Source organism: Silurus aristotelis (genome assembly GCF_946808225.1).
Source record: "Silurus aristotelis genome assembly, chromosome: 5".
Classification (NCBI taxonomy): domain Eukaryota; kingdom Metazoa; phylum Chordata; class Actinopteri; order Siluriformes; family Siluridae; genus Silurus; species Silurus aristotelis.
Window position 1 is genome coordinate 10,797,739 of NC_139578.1, and position 20,346 is coordinate 10,818,084.

Below are 20,346 nucleotides of genomic sequence, written 5' to 3' on the forward strand. Positions count from 1 at the left end.
GTGTGTGTGTGTGTGTGTGTGTGTGTGTTAATGGTAGTTGACTGCAGAAAGACCTATGTGTAAGCTGGTTAGATCATCAGGCTGGCAAAGCGAGAGGCTGTAGGGCAGCACAGGGAATTCCAGTGGAAGATCGGTCAGGACCTAGAGCAGCAGGGAGCCGGAGCAGCACAATCGTCTGTTTCCTCCCAAAAGCACTCTGGCAAAAAAAAGTTGGAATTATCTCAGTATGTTAAACTGATTTCCAACAGTTTCCAACAGCAATTTTTGTCAGAGGTCATCCACTTGCAGGGTCATCAGAAGTGCAGGTGAATGAGACAAACAGAACGAGTTTGGCATTGGCAGGTAGGGCGGGATAATGCCATTTGCTGAATACACACACACACACACACACACACACACACACACACACACACACACACACACACACGCACACACACGCACAGGCACACACACGCACCAGTCGTACAAGTTTCACATATCAAACATATCCCTTTATTTCATCTTAAATGTGTCACAAATAGTTTCCCTCTGAAAGAGGGCTTGGGGATCTGGAGCCGGCGCCGAGACTGTAGCAAAGTGTTAAATATAGATACATACGCATTCCATCCACACATCTAAGTACTGCAGCGGTTAGATCAAAAAGGAAAGAGACATCATTTGGCTTTTTGTGTGTGTTTGTGTGTGTGTGTGTGTGTGTGTGTGTGTGTGTGTGTGTGTGTGTGTGTGTGTGTGTGTGTGTGTAGAGTGCAAAAGGATTTCATGCTGATTAAGCAATAAATAGGCACAATTCTGATATGTCTGTCACGAGACACCATTCTGCCACAGACTCTCTTATCAGTAGCAGGAAAAGGCTTTCTTTTGGTGGATGTTTGACATTCTTTCTTTTAGTTTAGTTTTGGGAATAGGACACCCTCCACAGGAGACCACACCGGCATTCCACACTTTTTCAATTGCCTCACATCTAACATTCTTTTGTGGGTGTACACACACCATGGAAAATCGTCAGTAACAAATGACCTTTTCCTGAACCTATTCCAAACTCTTACTGTATGCTCAATATCTATTATGCTCACTATGTTTTATATCTGTATCTAATGTTTAACAAGTGTGCATGTTCAAACTTATTTTTATATAGTGTTTAAAAAGATCTCCTTTTCTTAAGTAGTTTGTGATGCCAGAATGAAACTGCTCATATTAACCAACTACTGAACTGTGGCACATTTATGTTGGAAGCATGTATTTTAAAACTCATGAAATGATCTTAATATTTTGTATATTAATATTTGATTACTCTATTTTTGTTTTCTGTTTCTGACTATGGGTGTTTTTATTAATTGTCAACTATATATGTATATTTATTTTAATTATTTGAATCATTATGATGATCAAAATGATTTGCCATCACACTCACACACTCACACATTTACAGACAGGGTGCTGTTCTTATCCTTTTAAATGAGATTAAGCACAGAACCAGTGGCCATCTGGAGTTAAAACATAGAAACACGTTTGAGTTTGGGTTAGTGTGACGGAAGCACATATTGGAGGGTAATATATATATTTTTTATTTTTTCGAATTTAATAGTGATGTAATTTTGCCAACTGCACACAACATTTTAAACATATTTTCAGCTAACAGAAAAGATATTTATGACCAGACAGTAGACACGGGTAATATGATTAATGTGAATATAATTTCCACTTTCTTGGGGACTCTTTCCTCATTTTGGCATAGTAAAACCCTCTTGTATTTAACACCCCCAAACACACATACACACATCGTTCTGCAGTGTGTCGTTCTCCCATGTAACTGGGATTAGCAGTGAGCAAAGATTAAGCAAATTAATAGTGAAGCCATTGCCCAAAATAACTATCAGTCTCCACCAGCTAACTCTGCTCCACCGAGCAGCATGAGAGAGCAGTTAAACACCTTTCAGCTCAATATGGAAACCTTTGTAAGTGTGAAAATCCTTATTCTGTGTTTTATTCATTTAAAATAATACTATATATACATGTCTATTGGCTTTTCTTGTTAACAGAGATCAAATAGTACATTTTCTGTTCATGTTTGTATCTAGTGCTGTAATGGTTTTAGTATGCAAATAAATGAAATATAGATAAATAATAGCTGATGAAAGAATAGCTGATGATGAAATGATTTGTATTCTCTGATTAGACATATTTTAAACATTTCTATTCAGAGATAAAATATAAATAAAAGAGATAAAAGAGAGATAGAGAATATTAATAAAAAATGTATAATTGAAATTATTATACTGAAAGACATCTATACAATATAAATATAGTACATTGTAAGATTTGTATATAACTTAATGTTTGTTTTTATGTAATATCTGGGTTGGTTACTTAAATGTTTATTCTGTCAGTACTTAAGAAACTAAACTAAACAGAAAGGGATTCATCTAATATTTTGATGCTGTGTTTTTTTAGATTTTTCTAAATTAAAGGCAAAAATACGTAAGAGTTTATGTCAAGCTAGAACATGTTTGTTTTCCTGTGATGCATCAAATGCATACTGACTGATATTTGTTTGGTTGTTCTGAAGACTATTTTTGGTAACTGGTTGTAGGTAGTATACTCACTACACACACAAACACTGTAGTCAGCTGAATTTGTACAATGAGAAGAGCTTAAGCCTGTGGCCATGACAGAGGGAATGACATGACCACAGAAGGTTTTTTAAGGTTAAAAGAAAAAACTATTATATGAACTATAGGACAAATATAATTTATACGTATAAAATGGCAGCAACAAGTTACTTAAATAGTAAATCAGATTAAATTGTTTGATTGTGCACGTTCTTATATTTGCCTCCTGGATGCCGATTACATTTAATGAGATAAAAAGATATTCAGTACACTGACGCAGTCTCAATTGAGTCATAGAAATTAGTGATGGCGCTGCAATACTATTTCATTTTTGATACTGATACTAATACCTTAAGGATCAATCAAGTCTAATTACATTTAGACATTTCCAGGTCCAAAAAACCTTTTCAAACATTTTAAAGAACTATCTCTTTTTCATTTGTTTAACCGTTTCTTTTGTTGAGTTTTTTATCTCTTACTGAGCTAACCTTATTTTTTTTGTTGCTGCTGGTAACAACCCAATCCAGACCCTGGGCATAAAACTGATTCAAGTTGTAATAAATCAGTTGAATGAATGACTTCATTATTGTCAGACAGACCTGGCTATTTTAACATGTTAATAATTATAAAAAGAATTTTTAATTTAACTATTAAAACAAGAGAACAAATAATCATATAACAACAAGAGAGAATTAGTAGATTTTGTTTTTGTTCGTGATCAGAATCTGCCACAGTCTTAATGATGATTTTGACAATTCACTGTAAATTTGTCTCTATTTTTTTTATTTTGTTTAAAGCCAGTGCATCAACATATACAGGACTGCTTATATATTATATAGCATATATATATATATATATATATATATATATATATATATATATATATATATATATATATATATATATATATATATATATATATATATATATATATATGGACCTTGTGTGTCCAAACTTTTGGTCTGTACTGTATATATAATATATATAAACTTTTGGTCTGTACTGTATATATAATATATATAAACTTTTGGTCTGTACTGTATATATAATATATATAAACTTTTGGTCTGTACTGTATATATAATATATTTAAACTTTTGGTCTGTACTGTATATATAATATACAGACCACAGATTATTCCATAATGGAAAGTATTTTTCCATTTTGACAGCAATACTGTCGTATTTATCTTTGTACTCAAATCAAATACAGTTCATTTTGTATTTTTCCTCTCTCCCTTTTACTCTTGCAATTTATAGACCTTTACAGTAAGATTATGAATGAAGCTTCGGCATTGCAGAACGCTGCACTACAGGAACATCCCCCTGGCACAGGCCACACCGTGGTACCATCACGGCAGCCGTACATGAGTGTACCATTTGCCTCTAGACACGTGTGTTTCTATAAAAGCGGAGATACCCAATTTAGTGGTTTGCAGGTGATCATTAACAACCGCACATTCAAGACCTTTGAGGCTCTGTTAGACAGCTTGTCCAAGCGTGTTCCACTACCATTTGGAGTTCGCACTATTACAACACCAAGTGGCCATACATCAGTCAGTTCTCTCGATCAGCTTCACCACGGCCATTCATACATTTGCTCAGATAAACGCACTGTCAAGCCCATCGACTTGGAGCAAGCACGCCGAAAACCACCACCATGGTACCATGCCAGGCCTGTCAGCAACAGGAGGCAGAGAGACAAGCAGAATTCTGGCCCACGTAATGCAAAGTGGAACGAGAATGCTGCCCTGCTGCACACCCCAAAGAGGCTGGTGGTTTTCCGCAATGGAGATCCTGAAGTTAAACACACACTTCTGTTGCAGAAGAAGACCACACAATCTTTCGAGGCACTACTTGATCATATAGCTGAGGTCATGTGTTTCCCTGTACGCAGGTTGCACACACCAGATGGAAGGAGGGTGAGAACTCACTCAATGTTTCATCTATTTTCTCTCTTTTGTAATTTTGAGGTTCAATTTTTTTATTTTTTTATTTTTTTTTACATTTCACCTTGTTTTGTCACCTGCAGTTCAGTTTAGCAAGTGTTCTGCAGATACTGAGGAAACAGGGTGTTTTCTAATCTGTAAATGAATGCCAACTGTGCTGTGAAGGTTTGTATTGTTTCTGTGATTCACTACAAAATCAAAAGAAAAAACTAAATAGTTTATGTCTAGTATATAAAGGTAATTTTTGTAATGAAAATGCTGTATGGTAATAAAATAATTAACAAATTCGATAGAGAAAGAAATCTGTCAATTACACAAAACAGCAATAACTGCTGATTAAAATTTTGTATCTAGTTTTTTGTAATGTTTTTATTGATCATAAATAAAACAGTTGAAAAAACATACAAATGGATATTAAATTATATACAGTGAGGAAAATAAGTATTTGAACACCCTGCTATTTTGCAAGTTCTCCCACTTAGAAATCATAGGATCAATTTAGGATAATAAATGTAGTGGAGGTGGACATTTTAAAGGCAGACTAACAGGTCTTTGAGGGTCAAATTTCTAGCTGATAGACAGGTGTTCAAATACTTATTTGCAGCTGTATCATACAAATAAATAGTTTAAAAATCATATATTGTGATTTCTGGAAAATTTTTTTTTTGGATTATGTCTCTCACAGTGGACATGCACCTACGATGACAATTTCAGACCCCTCCATGATTTCTAAGTGGGAGAACTTGCAAAATAGCAGGGTGTTCAAATACTTATTTTCCTCACTGTATATCTATTTATCAAAGTGAATCAAATTCTTAAGAAACATCGTAAACCTGGGTATCAAAAAAAACAAAACAGTAATTAATCATTATTTAGTTTGAAAGAAACTAGCAAATTGACAAACAACCATAAGGCTTCAGATACTTTGATCTATGTACGCATTCATAAATACAGTAAAAAAACATATTGGATTGTTTTTAAATGGTAAAAACAAGCTTTGCTGACTAAAAAAGACAGGCTTGTGTTTCTTTCTAATGTAAAATTTTTCTTCTCTTTGCCAAATACACTTTGACAGGTATTTGCTATAACACAATTTTTTTGGTACTTGAACACTACCTTGTTAGCTTGTGCTAGAGACAATCCTGATTAAAACCACTGGTAAATAATGCAACTTGCCTCAACAGATCCAAAAAGAAAAATCATATTGTTATTGTCAGTATGAAAACCCTATTACCCTCATTACCTTAACACCACCTAAACAGTACCCCTGTACTTGCAGTTACCTGTTGCCTGAGACATTTTCAGCATAACTGGCCCTATTACCAATGTCATAATCTGTTTTTTTTATTGTTTGAAGATTAGACTTCTAATTACCTATGTAAAATGCAAATTTTTCGTTCCTAATAGTTCGAATTCGATGGGATAAAAAATTATTAATAATTAGATGTTATTTCTCTATAAAGAAACCTTTTCTGGAAGATTTTTCCATTTAACAATAGTGGTCTATGATAATGTTTTTCCCACATGTTATTGACTTGTCTACAATATCTATGAGCCTAAATAATATGGTTAAAGATGACCCATCACCTTGCAGCATTAAGCTCCTTTGCCATTTTATCCTATTATGCTGCCCTGCAGCCTGGGACAAAGCCTGAGACAAGAGAGAATACTCTGTAGTCAAGACGTGTGACCACTAAATAATATTCCAAAATGTATTGCTCATTGAATCGAATTTAATCACTTTATTGAAATCGTGGTCAAGGTCCCCTGGTGGTCTATTGGTTAAGATGCAGCGCACTCACCGCTGCGACTCGGGTTCGATTCCCGGTCAGGGAACCATCCCCAGCCACTCTTAGTGCCGGTCCCAAGCCCGGATAAATTGGGGAGGGTTGCGTTAGGAAGGGCATCCAGCGTAAAAACATGTGCCAAATCAAACGTGCGAGGATCCGCTGTGGCGACCCCTAATGGGAGAAGCCGAAAATAAAGTTTTTTTTATTGAAATCGTGGTCAAAATGGGCCAGTGTTCATTAGCAGTATGACAGAAACAATGCTGGTTATAGAACAAATCCATTTGAATCACACATGAAATGAAAGTACAATGAATGAGTTTTAATTCACTTTAAATATCTTTTTAATTACTGGCCGCACAATAAAAACTATTAGTAGAATGTTGACATTTGCTTTGTTTTTAATTTGAGTGTGTAGCATGTAATTGGCATAGCACTTAGGTGCACAGTTCCAAAGTTTATTATTAAAATATATTGTGTTGTATTACAGGTGGATGGATTGCCTGCTCTCACCATGTGCTCAGGTATATTGGTAGCTGCTGGCCGTGAGCCTTTCAGAAAAAGAAACTATGATGTTCAAAAGCCTTTTACTCCAACTTGGCTGCCAGCAAAAAGTGTGGGAAGGCTGCATCCTGTGACCAGTAAGTCGCTCACTCTTTAAAAAGAATATATTTGTAAAATGTTTGTACAGCAAGAACCATTCACTGCTTTGGTATTCACTTTTTTTAAACTTTGTGTTTCAATCTAAATCACCCATGTTTTAAAACTGCCAGCTTTTATGATATTAACTAAGAAAAATCATATCAGCTAATTTTCTCTCTTTAATGTGATATAGCAACAACAAAAATCAAAGTGAATAATAAATGAAAAAAAAAAAACATCTTATTGTAGGAGGGTATTGATCAAGACAGAGGTACAAAAGAATTGACAAAAGAATTGACTATTATCAACAAGTGGGAAAAAAGGGTATAACAGGGAAATTACTACAAACAGGACAGGAGATACAGGAATATATTGCAATTGGTGTGACAAAAAGTAGGATGTCTAGAAAGAAAAAGAAAAAAAAAGCCTATTTACATTTTGCCAAACAAACCAATGGCTAAATGTGTTTTGGTCAGAAGTAAAAGAAAGAAACATTTTGAATTATTACAGACCTGCCTACCCTATGCTTATTTGCAATCAATTCAATTATACACATGGTGAAGCAGGGTGGTAACAGCATCAATCGATTGGGCTGCTTTTCTTAAATACATACTTAGGGTCTACTAAATAAAAGGATAATGGATAGCAATAAATATAATCATTTGAAAAAGAATACAAATTTACTTGTGTCAAAACCAGTAGGACTTTGTTACAAAGCTGAAAATAAAGAACAATTACAGATTTCTAGCTTTATACGATCTGAAGTTAACAGAGTTTAGATCATATCAAGTTGGTTTAGGCTTCAGAAGATAATGAATATTGTGGAATGACCCAGTCAGAGCCAGGACAAAAATCTTTTTCAAAACAGGAGCATTTCAAATCACCAAATCAATATGTATTTAGTTGGTTGGCCAAAAAGGCTGACCATTGTATGAAGCAAAAGGTTATTGTTTGTCTTTGGTTCACAAAAAAAAATCTACGTGTTTTTTTACTTCATTTATGTTGGTTGCTATATTAGGTTAAAGACAGTAAAAAAGATCTGACACATTTTATGTTGGTTTAGTTTTTTACATCACAAAAAATTTGCCAGTTAAACGGGTGTGTGTAAAATTACTTAACGTAATTTCCAGACTATTAAGCGCACCCATATATAAGCCGCACCCACTGAATTTGACAAAGATTTTATTTTAAACATAAATAAGCCGCACCTGTGTATAAGCCGCACTAAATGTCTATATGTCTACACTGAAACTAATGAACTTTACACTGGCTTTAACGAAAGACAGTGTCTGTTACACAGGTAAAATATGTTGTGGCTCCTTTAAGAGCAGAGCGGCATTTTGGGAATAGCCTCCCGCCGCATATTTCCGCTATTACTGCATGTGTGCAAGACTGAGGAATATGTCCTTATTATTTTCTGATGCTCATTTCTAAGTTTCTTTGACTAACCCGTAACGCTGTTGCCAAGAAAAATAAAAAAGCACAAGTTTTGGAAACCTGTCTATGCTTATATGATTTCTGTTGCAACTGGAGTTAGTGAGCTCTCCCTTGACCCAGACTCAACGCGTTACAACGGCTTGTATCTTAACAGTAACCTACCAAGAAAGTCATTGTTCACTGTCTTCTTCCTTTTTTTTTACAACTATTTCTCTCTGGAGATTATCTTTTGGCATCGTTGTTCGTTAAGAAAAAAAGTTTTTTCTCTCGATGCCGTGCAGCTTAGAACACAGGTGAGGTGCGTTTTTTCGTTTCCGTTCAGAAATGTCATTGGTCTAATGTTATAGGGTTCAGTTTTTTGGCTTGAAGTTTGTGAAACACTGAAAAACCCAGAAAATATTCATAAATAAGCTGCTTCGTTGTTTAAGCCGCGCGGTTCAAAACGTAGGAAAAAAATAACGGCTTATAGTCCAAAAAATACGGTAATCCCCTGTGTTGAAAAAGACACAATCTGTGTGAGCAGTGTGATATAAATCCAATATTATTTGCATTTAAAACAACCAAGCATTACAGCAAACAAAAGGCACTACATATTCTAAAATATATAAAATATAATTGTCATTTTACCAACTGCTGAAACCAAATTCCTTGTGTGTGTCAACACACTTTTGCCATTAAACCTTATTCTGATTCTAAATAGGTGACTGTCTGTGTTTCCGATTACGTGATAAGTCCTGAGGTGTTGATCTATATCTTGCAACATGCAGCATAACTCGCTCAAATCTTTTTTGGTTCTAATCCCAGTCTCTTACCTTTTTCTCCCTGTTAATGCTTTCATGCCTGGATAACCAAACTGATATCCTGGTATCTTCCTGATGCATCTTCTTCTACAATGTATGTGATTTATGTCTATTTTCAACTGCTTCTCCTTTTCCTTTCATAATCCAATGCATCATAATTTACTTCTAAAGAAAAAAAGAAATCTATGACAAGTACCACCAAATCTCTGCCTTTCTCACCATCTTCAGAGCGCTTCATTGTGAATCAGTTACACAACAGTTTTGCAGAAAGTGCATATTACCCGACTGGTCATCTGCAGGAGTCTGTTGCAGGGACAGATACGGTCACCTGCATGGACAATGACAATAATGAATACATCTGCATGCCCAGTGATGATGACATTGAGAAAACATTTAGAGTCAACCAAGATGGCAGCATGACCATAGAGATGAAAGTGCGCTTGACTATTAAAGAGGAGGAAACTGTTCATTGGACGACGACCCTCAGTCGGCAAAGTGTCACAAGTCAAATTAAATCTGACTTGGATTTACATTCTGATCTGAGTGCAGCTGGTTCAACTGACCAGATTGGCCCTGATGTTTCAGCAATCCAAAGATGTCCTGAAGAATATAACAATGTCTCTTCTAATAAATGTGTTCAAACATTGTATGATGAGATGATGAAAGGTAGAGCAGAGGAAAGCATCAAAATAAAAGATCCCTTGCAGCCACTTTCTGAACAAAAATTATTCTTTGGTGAAACCGAGAGCCAAGATATTGTGCACAGATTGGACACCCCTAGGGTAGAGCAAGGCAATGAGCAGGAGCACTGGTTGGTGAAGCAGTTCAATGAACGCCCAGTGCCTAAACCTCGTAGCACATGCCTCTCACAAATGCAGGCTAATATGTATAAGTCTGCAGAGATTTTGCAAATACAGGATAGTGGGCAAGAGAGAGTGCTTCACATCTATGAGCAACAAACTTGCCAGAATAATTTTTTTGCCAATACAGAAATCTATGCTCATGAGATAAATACGTGTGATGCTGTATTATCTGCATCCCATACAATGATTCCCTCTTCTAGTAAAGACTTAGAATCTGGGTCCAAACCTGCCACTGCTCATGGCTCTCTCCAAAGCCTGGATAATTTCTTATCTTCAATGGAGCACCAACCATTATGTAAAAGAAAGAACAATGCTAAGATCAAAAACAAACCATCAACTATTCATACTTCTCTAACTAAAGCTGGTAAAACCTTCGCTCCTAATGTGGTCTCAGCAGCAGATATGAGCAAAAAAAGAAAGAAAATAAGAGTTAGTGTGAAAAAGAGTCACAGTTCCCACATATTCAGTCTGGCAAATAAGAGAAAAGAAAGCAAAATTGACATAATGAAAGAGATTAAGAAAATAAGAAATGCTGTCTTTAACCAGGCTGAAGCTATAAGAGGCATGACTGTACAGTGCAGAGCCAAATCTGTCAAGAAATTAACAAAAGATAAAAGAACCAATCTACCTATTAGTCATAAAAGTGTTTCTTCCACATTACACAAGGCTTTTCAAATGCAAAGTCCTACTGTGGAAGAACAGTGCAGCAATGACAAATACCCTGCCGAAGAAAACATATACCAGGGGGAACTAAGTGGAAATACATCTCCAAATCAAAAATTCCTTAATGTATCAACCAATAAATGTACCCTAAAACGGCAATCATCAATGCAAGAAGAACAAGCCACACAAGATCTTAAAGAAACCTCATCTCTCCCTGCTCCACATTACTCTTCCTCAGTCTTAAACAAGTATGTGGAACACTGGTTACAGACCAGTGAAGCAGAAACAGCTCCTGACCAAAATCAGGCACCATCATCCAAGTCTGTACAGGAGTTAGAGATAACTTGTGCAACTCCTAGTGCTAGACTGGCCTCGAAGAAGAAATATGCCAAGTTTCCCAGAAATATGCCAAATTTGTCAAAAAAAGGGCTAGTCATTTCATTACAGAGAAGTAACATTTTGCCCAGAGGTTCTGACCAAGATAGTTCATTGCTATCCCAAATGAACACATTTTCAGACACAAAGTTGTCTGAAAGTAACACTTCAATGAGCATGCTTCTACCGATGAATCTTTCTTTAAAAAATAATCATGGACAAATAGCATCTATAGAAGATACTTCATCACCAAATAAAAGTTCAGTTCACAAAACTCTTTCACAAGAAAATGTCCAATTGTCAAGAAATATCTCTTTAAATAATACACAATTGACCAGTAGAGCTGTTTTAGATAATAGTGTATCCACATTATCTTCTAAACAAGAAATAATCCAACTTACACAATATGTAAAAAAAGATGAAAACAAAGAAGAGCCTTTGTATAGTGCATATGGATTTGCAAACAACCATGTAAAACTAACATCTCTTAGTAGAGATCCTTCCTCAGAAAAGACTTTAACTAGCCAACACTCCATAGAACAAATACCCAAAAATAACACTTTGTCCAAGGCATCATTATTCAGTACTCAAGGTGTAGAGAAAACAGTCCTTTCAAAAAATGCAGCATTTCAATGTAAGCCGAAATATTCAACGATGACCAAGGGATCAAAATGTACTATCCCACAGGGATTGGTAGGCTCATGTGAAAATGATGCACATAGATTTTTAAGTCCACTATCAAGTAAAGAAAAGCAAGTTTTCCCAGCAGAAAAATCATACACAGTCAAAATGGCAGTAAGGCCTGACATGAGGCATGTTCTAGATGAGCTCTGCCATTCTATCAATTCACTTCGTGAAGCAACAAAGCACAAGCAGCGATCCTGTTTGGAGAAATCGAAAAGCATGCCAGACTTTTCCTCACACTTGGCCACTACTTTTGGTTCCTCATCAAGAGTGCTCCTAGCATTTCTTTCAGTCATGACTTTGAGGGATGGTCTGGAGAACCTGAATGTACTCTGCCTAACCGACACCAGCCTGAGTTGCTCAGAGGCTTTGCTTATGCTTCAGTCTCTTAAGGAGATGGCAGCAATTGAGGATGCAGAGAAGCTGGTAGCAAAATTAAATTCCCTGCAGAAATCGGCATCTAATCAATTGCTGCAAAGCTGGAAAGGGTTCCAAAATATAAGCAGTACATCCATTCGTTCCAATGTCACCCCAGAGTGTACCAGGGAGGGGTCTTACGATATGCTAAACTCTGAAGAGGAGGCAATTCAAAGGCTCATGGAAGAACTAGGGGTTCCAGACAGAGTTAGAGAAGAGCTGGCTGCTCTTCACATTCAAGAAAAGGAGAGCATCAGCGGTAATCAAGTTGATGGATCAGGAAAGCTGTATGAGTCACTCCAAGAGGTGAATAGATATACAGAATCAGACTTAAGTGTAAAAACACTTAAATTCTCTGACTGTGTGCTTGAAGATATAAATGCATATGTTAAATTTGTCATTAAAAAAGCAGTTTATGAACATAGTAATTCTGGGGTCATTATGCAGCATTCATCGTGTGGCACTGAAAAAGAAGTGGTAACTCGTGAACAGGAAAGAAATTCCTGTCCTACTGGAGAAAAACAACAGGCTGACTGCATACTAGACTCTAACATCTGTGAAAACATCTTGGAAGAAAAGCAACAAAGACCTGAGAAGAATGATATAAGACATAAAGAGAAACAGGAAACATATGCAAGGCAAGAAATAAATATGGAGGAGATCAAAGACAGGCCAGTGTGTGAACAGCGTGGAGTGAAACAAGGAAGAATTATTTCTAAGCATGAGAGTGTAGCAGAAGATTACATTATGGACACTGACGCTAAATATTCTCAGCCGCTAGATAGCAATAAAGAAATGAAGGAAGTGAAGGACCTGAGGAATACAAGTACAATGCATTATAGTCAAATGTATCCTAAATTAGATAAGAGTAATGATGGCTTGGACTGCTCTGAAGAGGAGAAATCTAGTTTAGAAGAAGAAACCTCTGGTGAGAAGCATATTAAATTCTTTGAAAATCAGGTCAGTGATAAAGGCCCAGCAAGTGGTTTACAACAGAAATATTCCATGGTTGAGTCAGAAGCAAAACAGCAAAGTGATGAACTGTTGAGTCAAGCACACATGCAGTTACATAATAAAATGGACAGTGCAAAGAAGAACCCTGGACAACCTGAAATGCAAACTACTTTGCTTGCTGTTTGTCTAGAACGAGAGACAAGACATCAACCAGAGGAGATTTATTCTGAGAAGCAACAGGCGGTTGTGGAGGCACCAGAATGTTATCGGCAAGAAAATATTGATAATCAAAAAGAATGTATCATCAAAAAAGCTGTAGTACAGAGAGTAAAGGTTAAAAAGAAGAATAGTTTAGTAGCAGAGCTCATCAGTAACCTGGAAACATGTACACAAAGGCCTAGCAGTAAACGTGAGAAGTCAGTGAACAGATTTGTGGGTCACACTGAGGTATCAGACACAGATAACTTAAATAATGTTTCTTTAAAAGGTAAGTTCATAGACACAGCCTCAAAAGCCCACTTATCGTCACTATCATTTAGCTATGATTCCCGAAGCAGCTCTTTAGCACAAGAGCCAGAAATTAGCATTCAGGCTAACAGAGTGAAGTTTATCAGAGATATGTTTCTTGCTAAGAGCCATAGTAGAACCCAGAATAGGCAGAGACAACTACATAGTCCAAATTCTGACCTGTCTGATTCCCAGCCAGAATCCACAGACAGTGGGGGAAACTGGTCACAAGAGACATCAAGTGGGGAGGACGATTCAAGTCGGTTAGCCATAGCTAAAGGCTTTGTCAGGAGAACCATTGAGAGGCTCTATGGAAGAGGTAATTCAAGTAGTGTATGTGCAGATAAAATGAGCTCCCCATCTAACCTCAAGGCCACACAAAGAAAAGGTCCTGGAAGAACCAATGTATCCAGTCTGGCCTCCTACCATGAAACATGCAATGAAGTAACTACTGATGTATCATACTTCAGTGCCACGAACACTTCTGATCTCATGAAATCATCAACTGCTTGTGTCACACTAAATGAACAGGTGCAATCTAGAGATGCTAATCTTATTGACAAAGGGCACTGGATACTTGCAGAGAACCAAATAAGTGAATCCGCTCCAGAACTTCAGAAAGCTTGCAGAGAGGAGAAAAACAGCAATATAATATATATGGAGCAAGAGCAACAATCTGGGCAGGATGATGCTTCTGGGACTCTCCCTAAAACAAAGCTCAAAAAGAGTCCAAGGTCATCTGGATCAAAGTTTACTTATTTTACCCTTCCAAATGCAAGTGACTCTGAACTGGAACCCGAAGAGAAAATAGAAGTTAAAGCAGCACCTGAAACACAGAGACATAAATCCATATCTGAAAGAAAGATTTTTCTACCTGCCTTCAGCCCACCAGTCTTACAGAAAGCAGATAATAAGGTGCACCCATTGACAGATGCTACAACACCTGCTGTGGTTGCCCAGCCAATCAAAAGACAACATGCACAAACAGGTATCACAAAGCAGTCTGCAGAACCTGATGCCCTGGAGATGGTGTTTGTATTTTGTGGGCAACATTGCCCCATACTGTAAACTGCATATTTAGCAATTCACATTGCTGAAGTCATAGTTATTGAATATATAACATACTCCAGTACTCATGATGACCTGATCTGCCTTACATTCCATATTAGCATAATGACTTTTGAAATGCAACTGTTTCTGCAAATGTTTCTGGAGGTGCTGAATATGATCTTGTGTAGCACCTAGATTTATGAAGCACATCTGTTGGTTACTGATTAGCACCTGAGGTGACAGAACATGAATAATTTAGTGCCTAATCTCTCATCATGACACCGAACTGTCAAGTGTTCTGAGCTTGTGTTAATACCTTTTTTAATAAAAAAAAAAAAAAATACAATTGTAATTAGTTGAGTACGTAGGAAAATGTGTTTTATGTGTCTCCCTTATATAAATTTGCCCAATGACTTGTTGATGATGCAAAGGTGATGCAACCTGAGTATGTTAATTTACATTATGACTGCATTTCCACCGTTTGTTTGATGACTTTAACTGCCATCATGTGAATTATCCCAGTTTGACCACATACTTCAAGGCGTCACACATATTAGCTCTGGCTACCAACATGAGACCCGGTTGTGGATGACAGAAAACTATTTACTGTATTGAATCTAACAATTTGATAATAGCTTAATATTTTATTAATTTGTGTACATTTAAATACTGCAATGACTAGAGATTGTTAAGACACTGAATAAGGCTTGGTTAATGTGTTTTTAAATACTGTATTTTCTAATCAATAAAGTCAAAACCACTACACCACATTTAGAACGACCCTCTGAACAATGGTAGAGACATATTTTAAAGATTTAAATTAAATAGATGTTTTACTCATATCATATTTGTATTTAATTATAAAGGTTGGCTTTCAAACTAACATTTTGATTAGTTACTAATAGAGATAGAGGCAAAAATCCATACCGATAGTTTTTCCGGGTTTCGGACTGCTGTTATTATGAGAGCGGCCTCTAGAGGTGAATTACTGACGAGATGTGCTGTTTGTTTTTACACGCAAGACAGCTGCACAGAGCGCTATATTATATTTATTAATAAATATATATTCATATTTATTTCCTTTAGCACCATTTTCGTGATTTAAAACTGTTATTTTTTTGCTTTGTTTTTTATTTGTAATAAAGTTCAGTACTATTTAACCTGGAGTGTTATGCTTGTTTTTTATTCAGTATCCATTTAAAAAACTATTGGTTAATTAATCTGTTATTGGCAAGTATGATCAAACCTTGCTCTCAGTATCGGCAAAATCTGGGTAAAATCGTTCGACATCTAATAATTAATAGAGCCTAATTATTCATTAGATACACTTACCAACCATATAAATATGCATAAGTAAGTAAATGTTTTGATTTCAATAGCAATTAATATGAAAAAATATCATTATGGCAGTATTAATGCTTTTTTTTTATTATTATTGTTTTATTGATTTTTTATTGAAACATAAACAAAACAACAACAGAGCACATCAGTCAACACACACACAGCATGCATTCAAGCATATTAAGAACAATATAACCACAATGTATTGTTAATATGAGAAAGTGACCATGGGAAGGCATTAATGCTCTTTTAATAGGCTATATATCTCTTGAAAAGTATTGCTGAATTGTCTGTTATGGCGCATAACAAAATAATTAACTAACCTAGCATTAGAAGGCATAATAAGTACAATCAAAATCATAATAAAATCTCCAGAATAATACTGATAGTCACTCTGGCCCAAGTCATTTTCTGTTGCAGTCTGACTCGGCCCCATTGACGAAGGAAAAGATTATGTGGCTCTCTCAGAAAAAATATTTGGGGATCCCTGCACTTAGGCACCTCTGAAGGTGTTCTGTGGTACCAGGCACTAAGCCATTAGTGGATTACTTTCTAGTATCTTTAATGGATCAGACATGTTTGTTCAACACATCTAACCAGTGTGCATACCAGAGAGATGCCTGCAATTATCAAAATATGTTACCTCAAATACTTAAACTATAGCATTACACTGCCTCCAAAAGGTTGCCTTTTTTCTGTGGTGCACTCTGGTGCAATCTCTTCCACAGATAATGACTCATATTCACCGAGTTGTCTATATGATGTAAGAGAAAAAGTGACCAATTGGACTGACTGACCATCTGCTGCTACACGGTGTAAGTGCTGGACTGTAAGCACAGCACTGGGCAAGCTTTGCTGAACTTGTTTTAGCATTAGCTTGTATTGTAAACAGAGGTGGGAAGTAACGAAGTACAAATACTTCGTTATTGTACTTAAGTAGATTTTTTCGGTATCAGTACTTTACTCCACTATTTATTTTTTAGACAACTTTTTACTTTTACTCGTTACATTTTTACACAAATATCTGTACTTTTTACTTCCTACATTTTCAAAACCGGCTCGTTACTTTAGTTTTAATCCATTGATTTGGTGAAATATTTTATTTTTATTTTTTTCACTGCGCGCCGATTTCAGCCGGACAACCGATTTCCTGTCATTGCGTGTCTTTTTCAATCCACTGGTGTATAAAGTACGGACTCTCACTCACCACAGAAGGCGGTAAGAAGTTTGGGGTTAATGTGGATGAGACAGAGGGAGTCAGTGATGTAAACATGACACATGAGAACAGACACATTCCTGATCATCATCATCTTTTCTCTGCTTGTGTTCTATATGTGGATCTTCAGCCTGGACACATTCATTAGGTAACAACATTTTTAATTAGTTTTGTATTAATATATATATATATATATATATATATATATATATATATATATACACAGTGGAACCCGAAGGAGGAAAAGGAGAGGAGGAAGATGTCTACAGAGACGGCAGGAAAAGGAGCAGTGTAGGAGAGTAGAGGTTCGGGTTGGTACTTTAAATGTTGGTACTATGACGGGTAAAGAGAGAGAGGTAGCTGATATGATGGAGAGGAGAAAGGTAGATATGCTGTGTGTTCAGGAGACCAAGTGGAAAGGGAGTAAGGCCAGGAACATTGGAGGTGGGTTTAAACTGTTTTATCATGGTGTGGATAGGAAGAGAAATGGTGTAGGGGTGATTCTGAAGGAAGAGTACAGTAAGAGTGTAGTGGAGGTGAAGAGAGTTTCTGATAGGGTGATGATCGTGAAGGTGGAAGTTGAAGGGATGATGATAAATGTCATCAGTGCCTATGCTCCACAAGTTGGCTGTGAGATGAAGGAGAAGGAAAGATTCTGGAGTGAATTAGATGAAGTGGTAGATGGTGTACCTAGGAAAGAACGATTGGTGATTGGGGCAGACTTTAATGGGCATGTAGGTGAAGGGAACAGAGGTGATGAGGAGGTGATGGGTAGGTATGGTTTTAAGGAGAGGAATGTGGAAGGGCAGATGGTGGTAGATTTTGCTAAAAGGATGGAAATGGCAGTGGTGAACACGTATTTTAAGAAGAAGGAGGATCATAGGGTGACGTATAAGAGTGGAGGAAGGTGCACACAGGTGGATTATGTTCTGTGTAGGAGATGCAACCTGAAGGAGATTGGAGACTGTAAGGTGTTGGCGGGGGATAGTGTAGCTAGACAGCATCGGATGGTGGTCTGTAGGATGGTTTTGGAGGCGAAGAAGAAGAGGAGGAAAGTAAGGATTGAAAGAAGAATAAGATGGTGGAAACTGAAGGAGGAAGAGTGTAGTGTAAGGTTCAGGGAAGAGGTGGGACAGGGGCTTGGTGGTGGTGAAGAGGTGCCGGATGATTGGGCAACTACTGCAGGAGTGATGAGGGAGGCAGCTAGAAAAGTACTTGGTGTGACATCTGGAAATAGAAAGCAAGACAAGGAGACGTGGTGGTGGAATGAGGAAGTGCAGGAGAGCATTAGGGGAAAGATGTTGGCAAAACAGAAGTGGGATCGACAGAGTGATGAGAAAAGTAGGCAGGAGTACAAGGAGATGCGGCAGCAGGTAAAAAGGGATGTGGCGAAAGCCAATGAAAAGGCATATGAGGAGCTGTATAAGAGGTTGGACACTAAGGAAGGAGAAAAGGATTTATACCGATTGGCCAGGCAGAGGGACCGAGCTGGGAAGGATGTACTGCAAGTTAGAGCAATAAAGGATGGAGAGGGAAATGTGTTGACTAGTGAGGAGAGTGTGTTGAGAAGATGGAGGGAGTATTTTGAGCAGCTGATGAATGAGGAAAATCAGAGAGAGAGAAGGTTGGAGGATGTGGAGTTGGTGAAGCAGGATGTAGATAGGATTAGTAAGGAGGAAGTGAGAGCAGCGATTAAGAGGATGAAGAATGGAAAGTAGGTTGGACCAGATGACATACCGGTAGAAGCGTGGAGATGTTTAGAAGAGAGGGCAGTGGAGTTTTTAACCAGATTGTTTAACAGGATTCTGGAAGGGGAGAGGATGCCTGAGGAATGGAGAAGGAGTGTGCTGGTACCGATCTTTAAGCATAAGGGAGATGTGCAGACCTGCAGTAACTACAGGGGAATTAAGTTGATCAGTCACACCATGAAGTTATGGGAAAGAGTAGTGGAAGCCAGGCTGAGAGAAGAGGTGACCATCTGTGAGCAACAGTATGGTTTCATGCCGAGGAAGAGCACCACAGATGCCTTATTTGCTTAGAGGATGTTGATGGAGAAGTATAGAGAAGGACAGAAGGAATTGCATTGTGTATTTGTGGATTTAGAGAATGCGTACGACAGGGTGCCAAGAGAGGAGTTGTGGTATTGTATGAGGAAGTCAGGTGTGTCAGAGAAGTATATGAGGGTGGTGCAGGACATTGTGACGGCAGTGAAGTGTGCAGTAGGTACGACAGACTGGTTCAGGGTGAAGGTTGGACTGCATCAAGGATCGGCCCTGAGCCCTTTCCTGTTTGCAGTGGTGATGGACAGGTTGACGGACGAGGTCAGACAGGAGTCTCCCTGGACTATGATGTTTGCAGATGATATTGTGATTTGTGGTGAGGGTAGAGAGCAGGTCGAGAAGATCCTGGAGAGGTGGAGATATGCGCTGGAGAGAAGGGGAATGAAAGTCAGTAGGAGTAAGACAGAGTACATGTGTGTGAATGAGAGGGAGGGCAGTGAAGTGATGCGGTTGCAGGGAGAAGAGGTGGAGAAGGTGGAGGAGTTCAGGTACCTGGGGTCAACAGTGCAAAGTAATGGAGAGTGTGTTAGAGAAGTTAAGAAAAGAGTGCAGGCAGGGTGGAGTGGGTGGAGAAGAGTGACAGGAGTGATTTGTGATAGTAGGGTATCTGCAAGAATGAAAGGGAAAGTTTATAGGACTGTGGTGAGACCTGCGATGTTGTATGGATTAGAGACAGTGGCATTGAGTAAAAGACAGGAGGTGGAGCTGGAGGTAGCAGAGCTGAAGATGTTAAGGTTTTCGTTGGGAGTGACGAGGATGGACAAGATTAGAAATTAGTTTATTAGAGGGACAGCACATGTAGGATGTTTTGGTGACAAGGTGAGGGAGGCGAGATTGAGATGGTTTGGACATGTGCAGAGAAGGGACATGAATTATATTGGTAGAAAAATGCTGAAGATGGAGCCACCAGGTAGGAGGAAAAGAGGAAGGCCAAGGAGGAGGTTCATGGATGTGGTGAGGGAAGACATGCAGGTAGTTGGTGTGAAAGAGGCA

At 37.7% G+C, this 20,346-nt stretch overlaps 1 protein-coding gene across 1 annotated transcript; it reads left to right on the forward strand.

Annotated features, from left to right (window-relative positions):
• Positions 1-1,801: 1,801 nt before the first annotated feature.
• LOC310726698 (uncharacterized protein) lies at positions 1,802-15,483 on the forward strand. Its single transcript, XM_083542457.1, has 4 exons — positions 1,802-1,955; positions 3,869-4,530; positions 6,835-6,985; positions 9,395-15,483. Exons 2-4 carry the CDS (start codon positions 3,886-3,888, stop codon positions 14,752-14,754), a joined length of 6,156 nt encoding a protein of 2,051 aa, XP_083398583.1. The 5' UTR covers positions 1,802-1,955; positions 3,869-3,885; the 3' UTR covers positions 14,755-15,483.
• Positions 15,484-20,346: the final 4,863 nt, after the last annotated feature.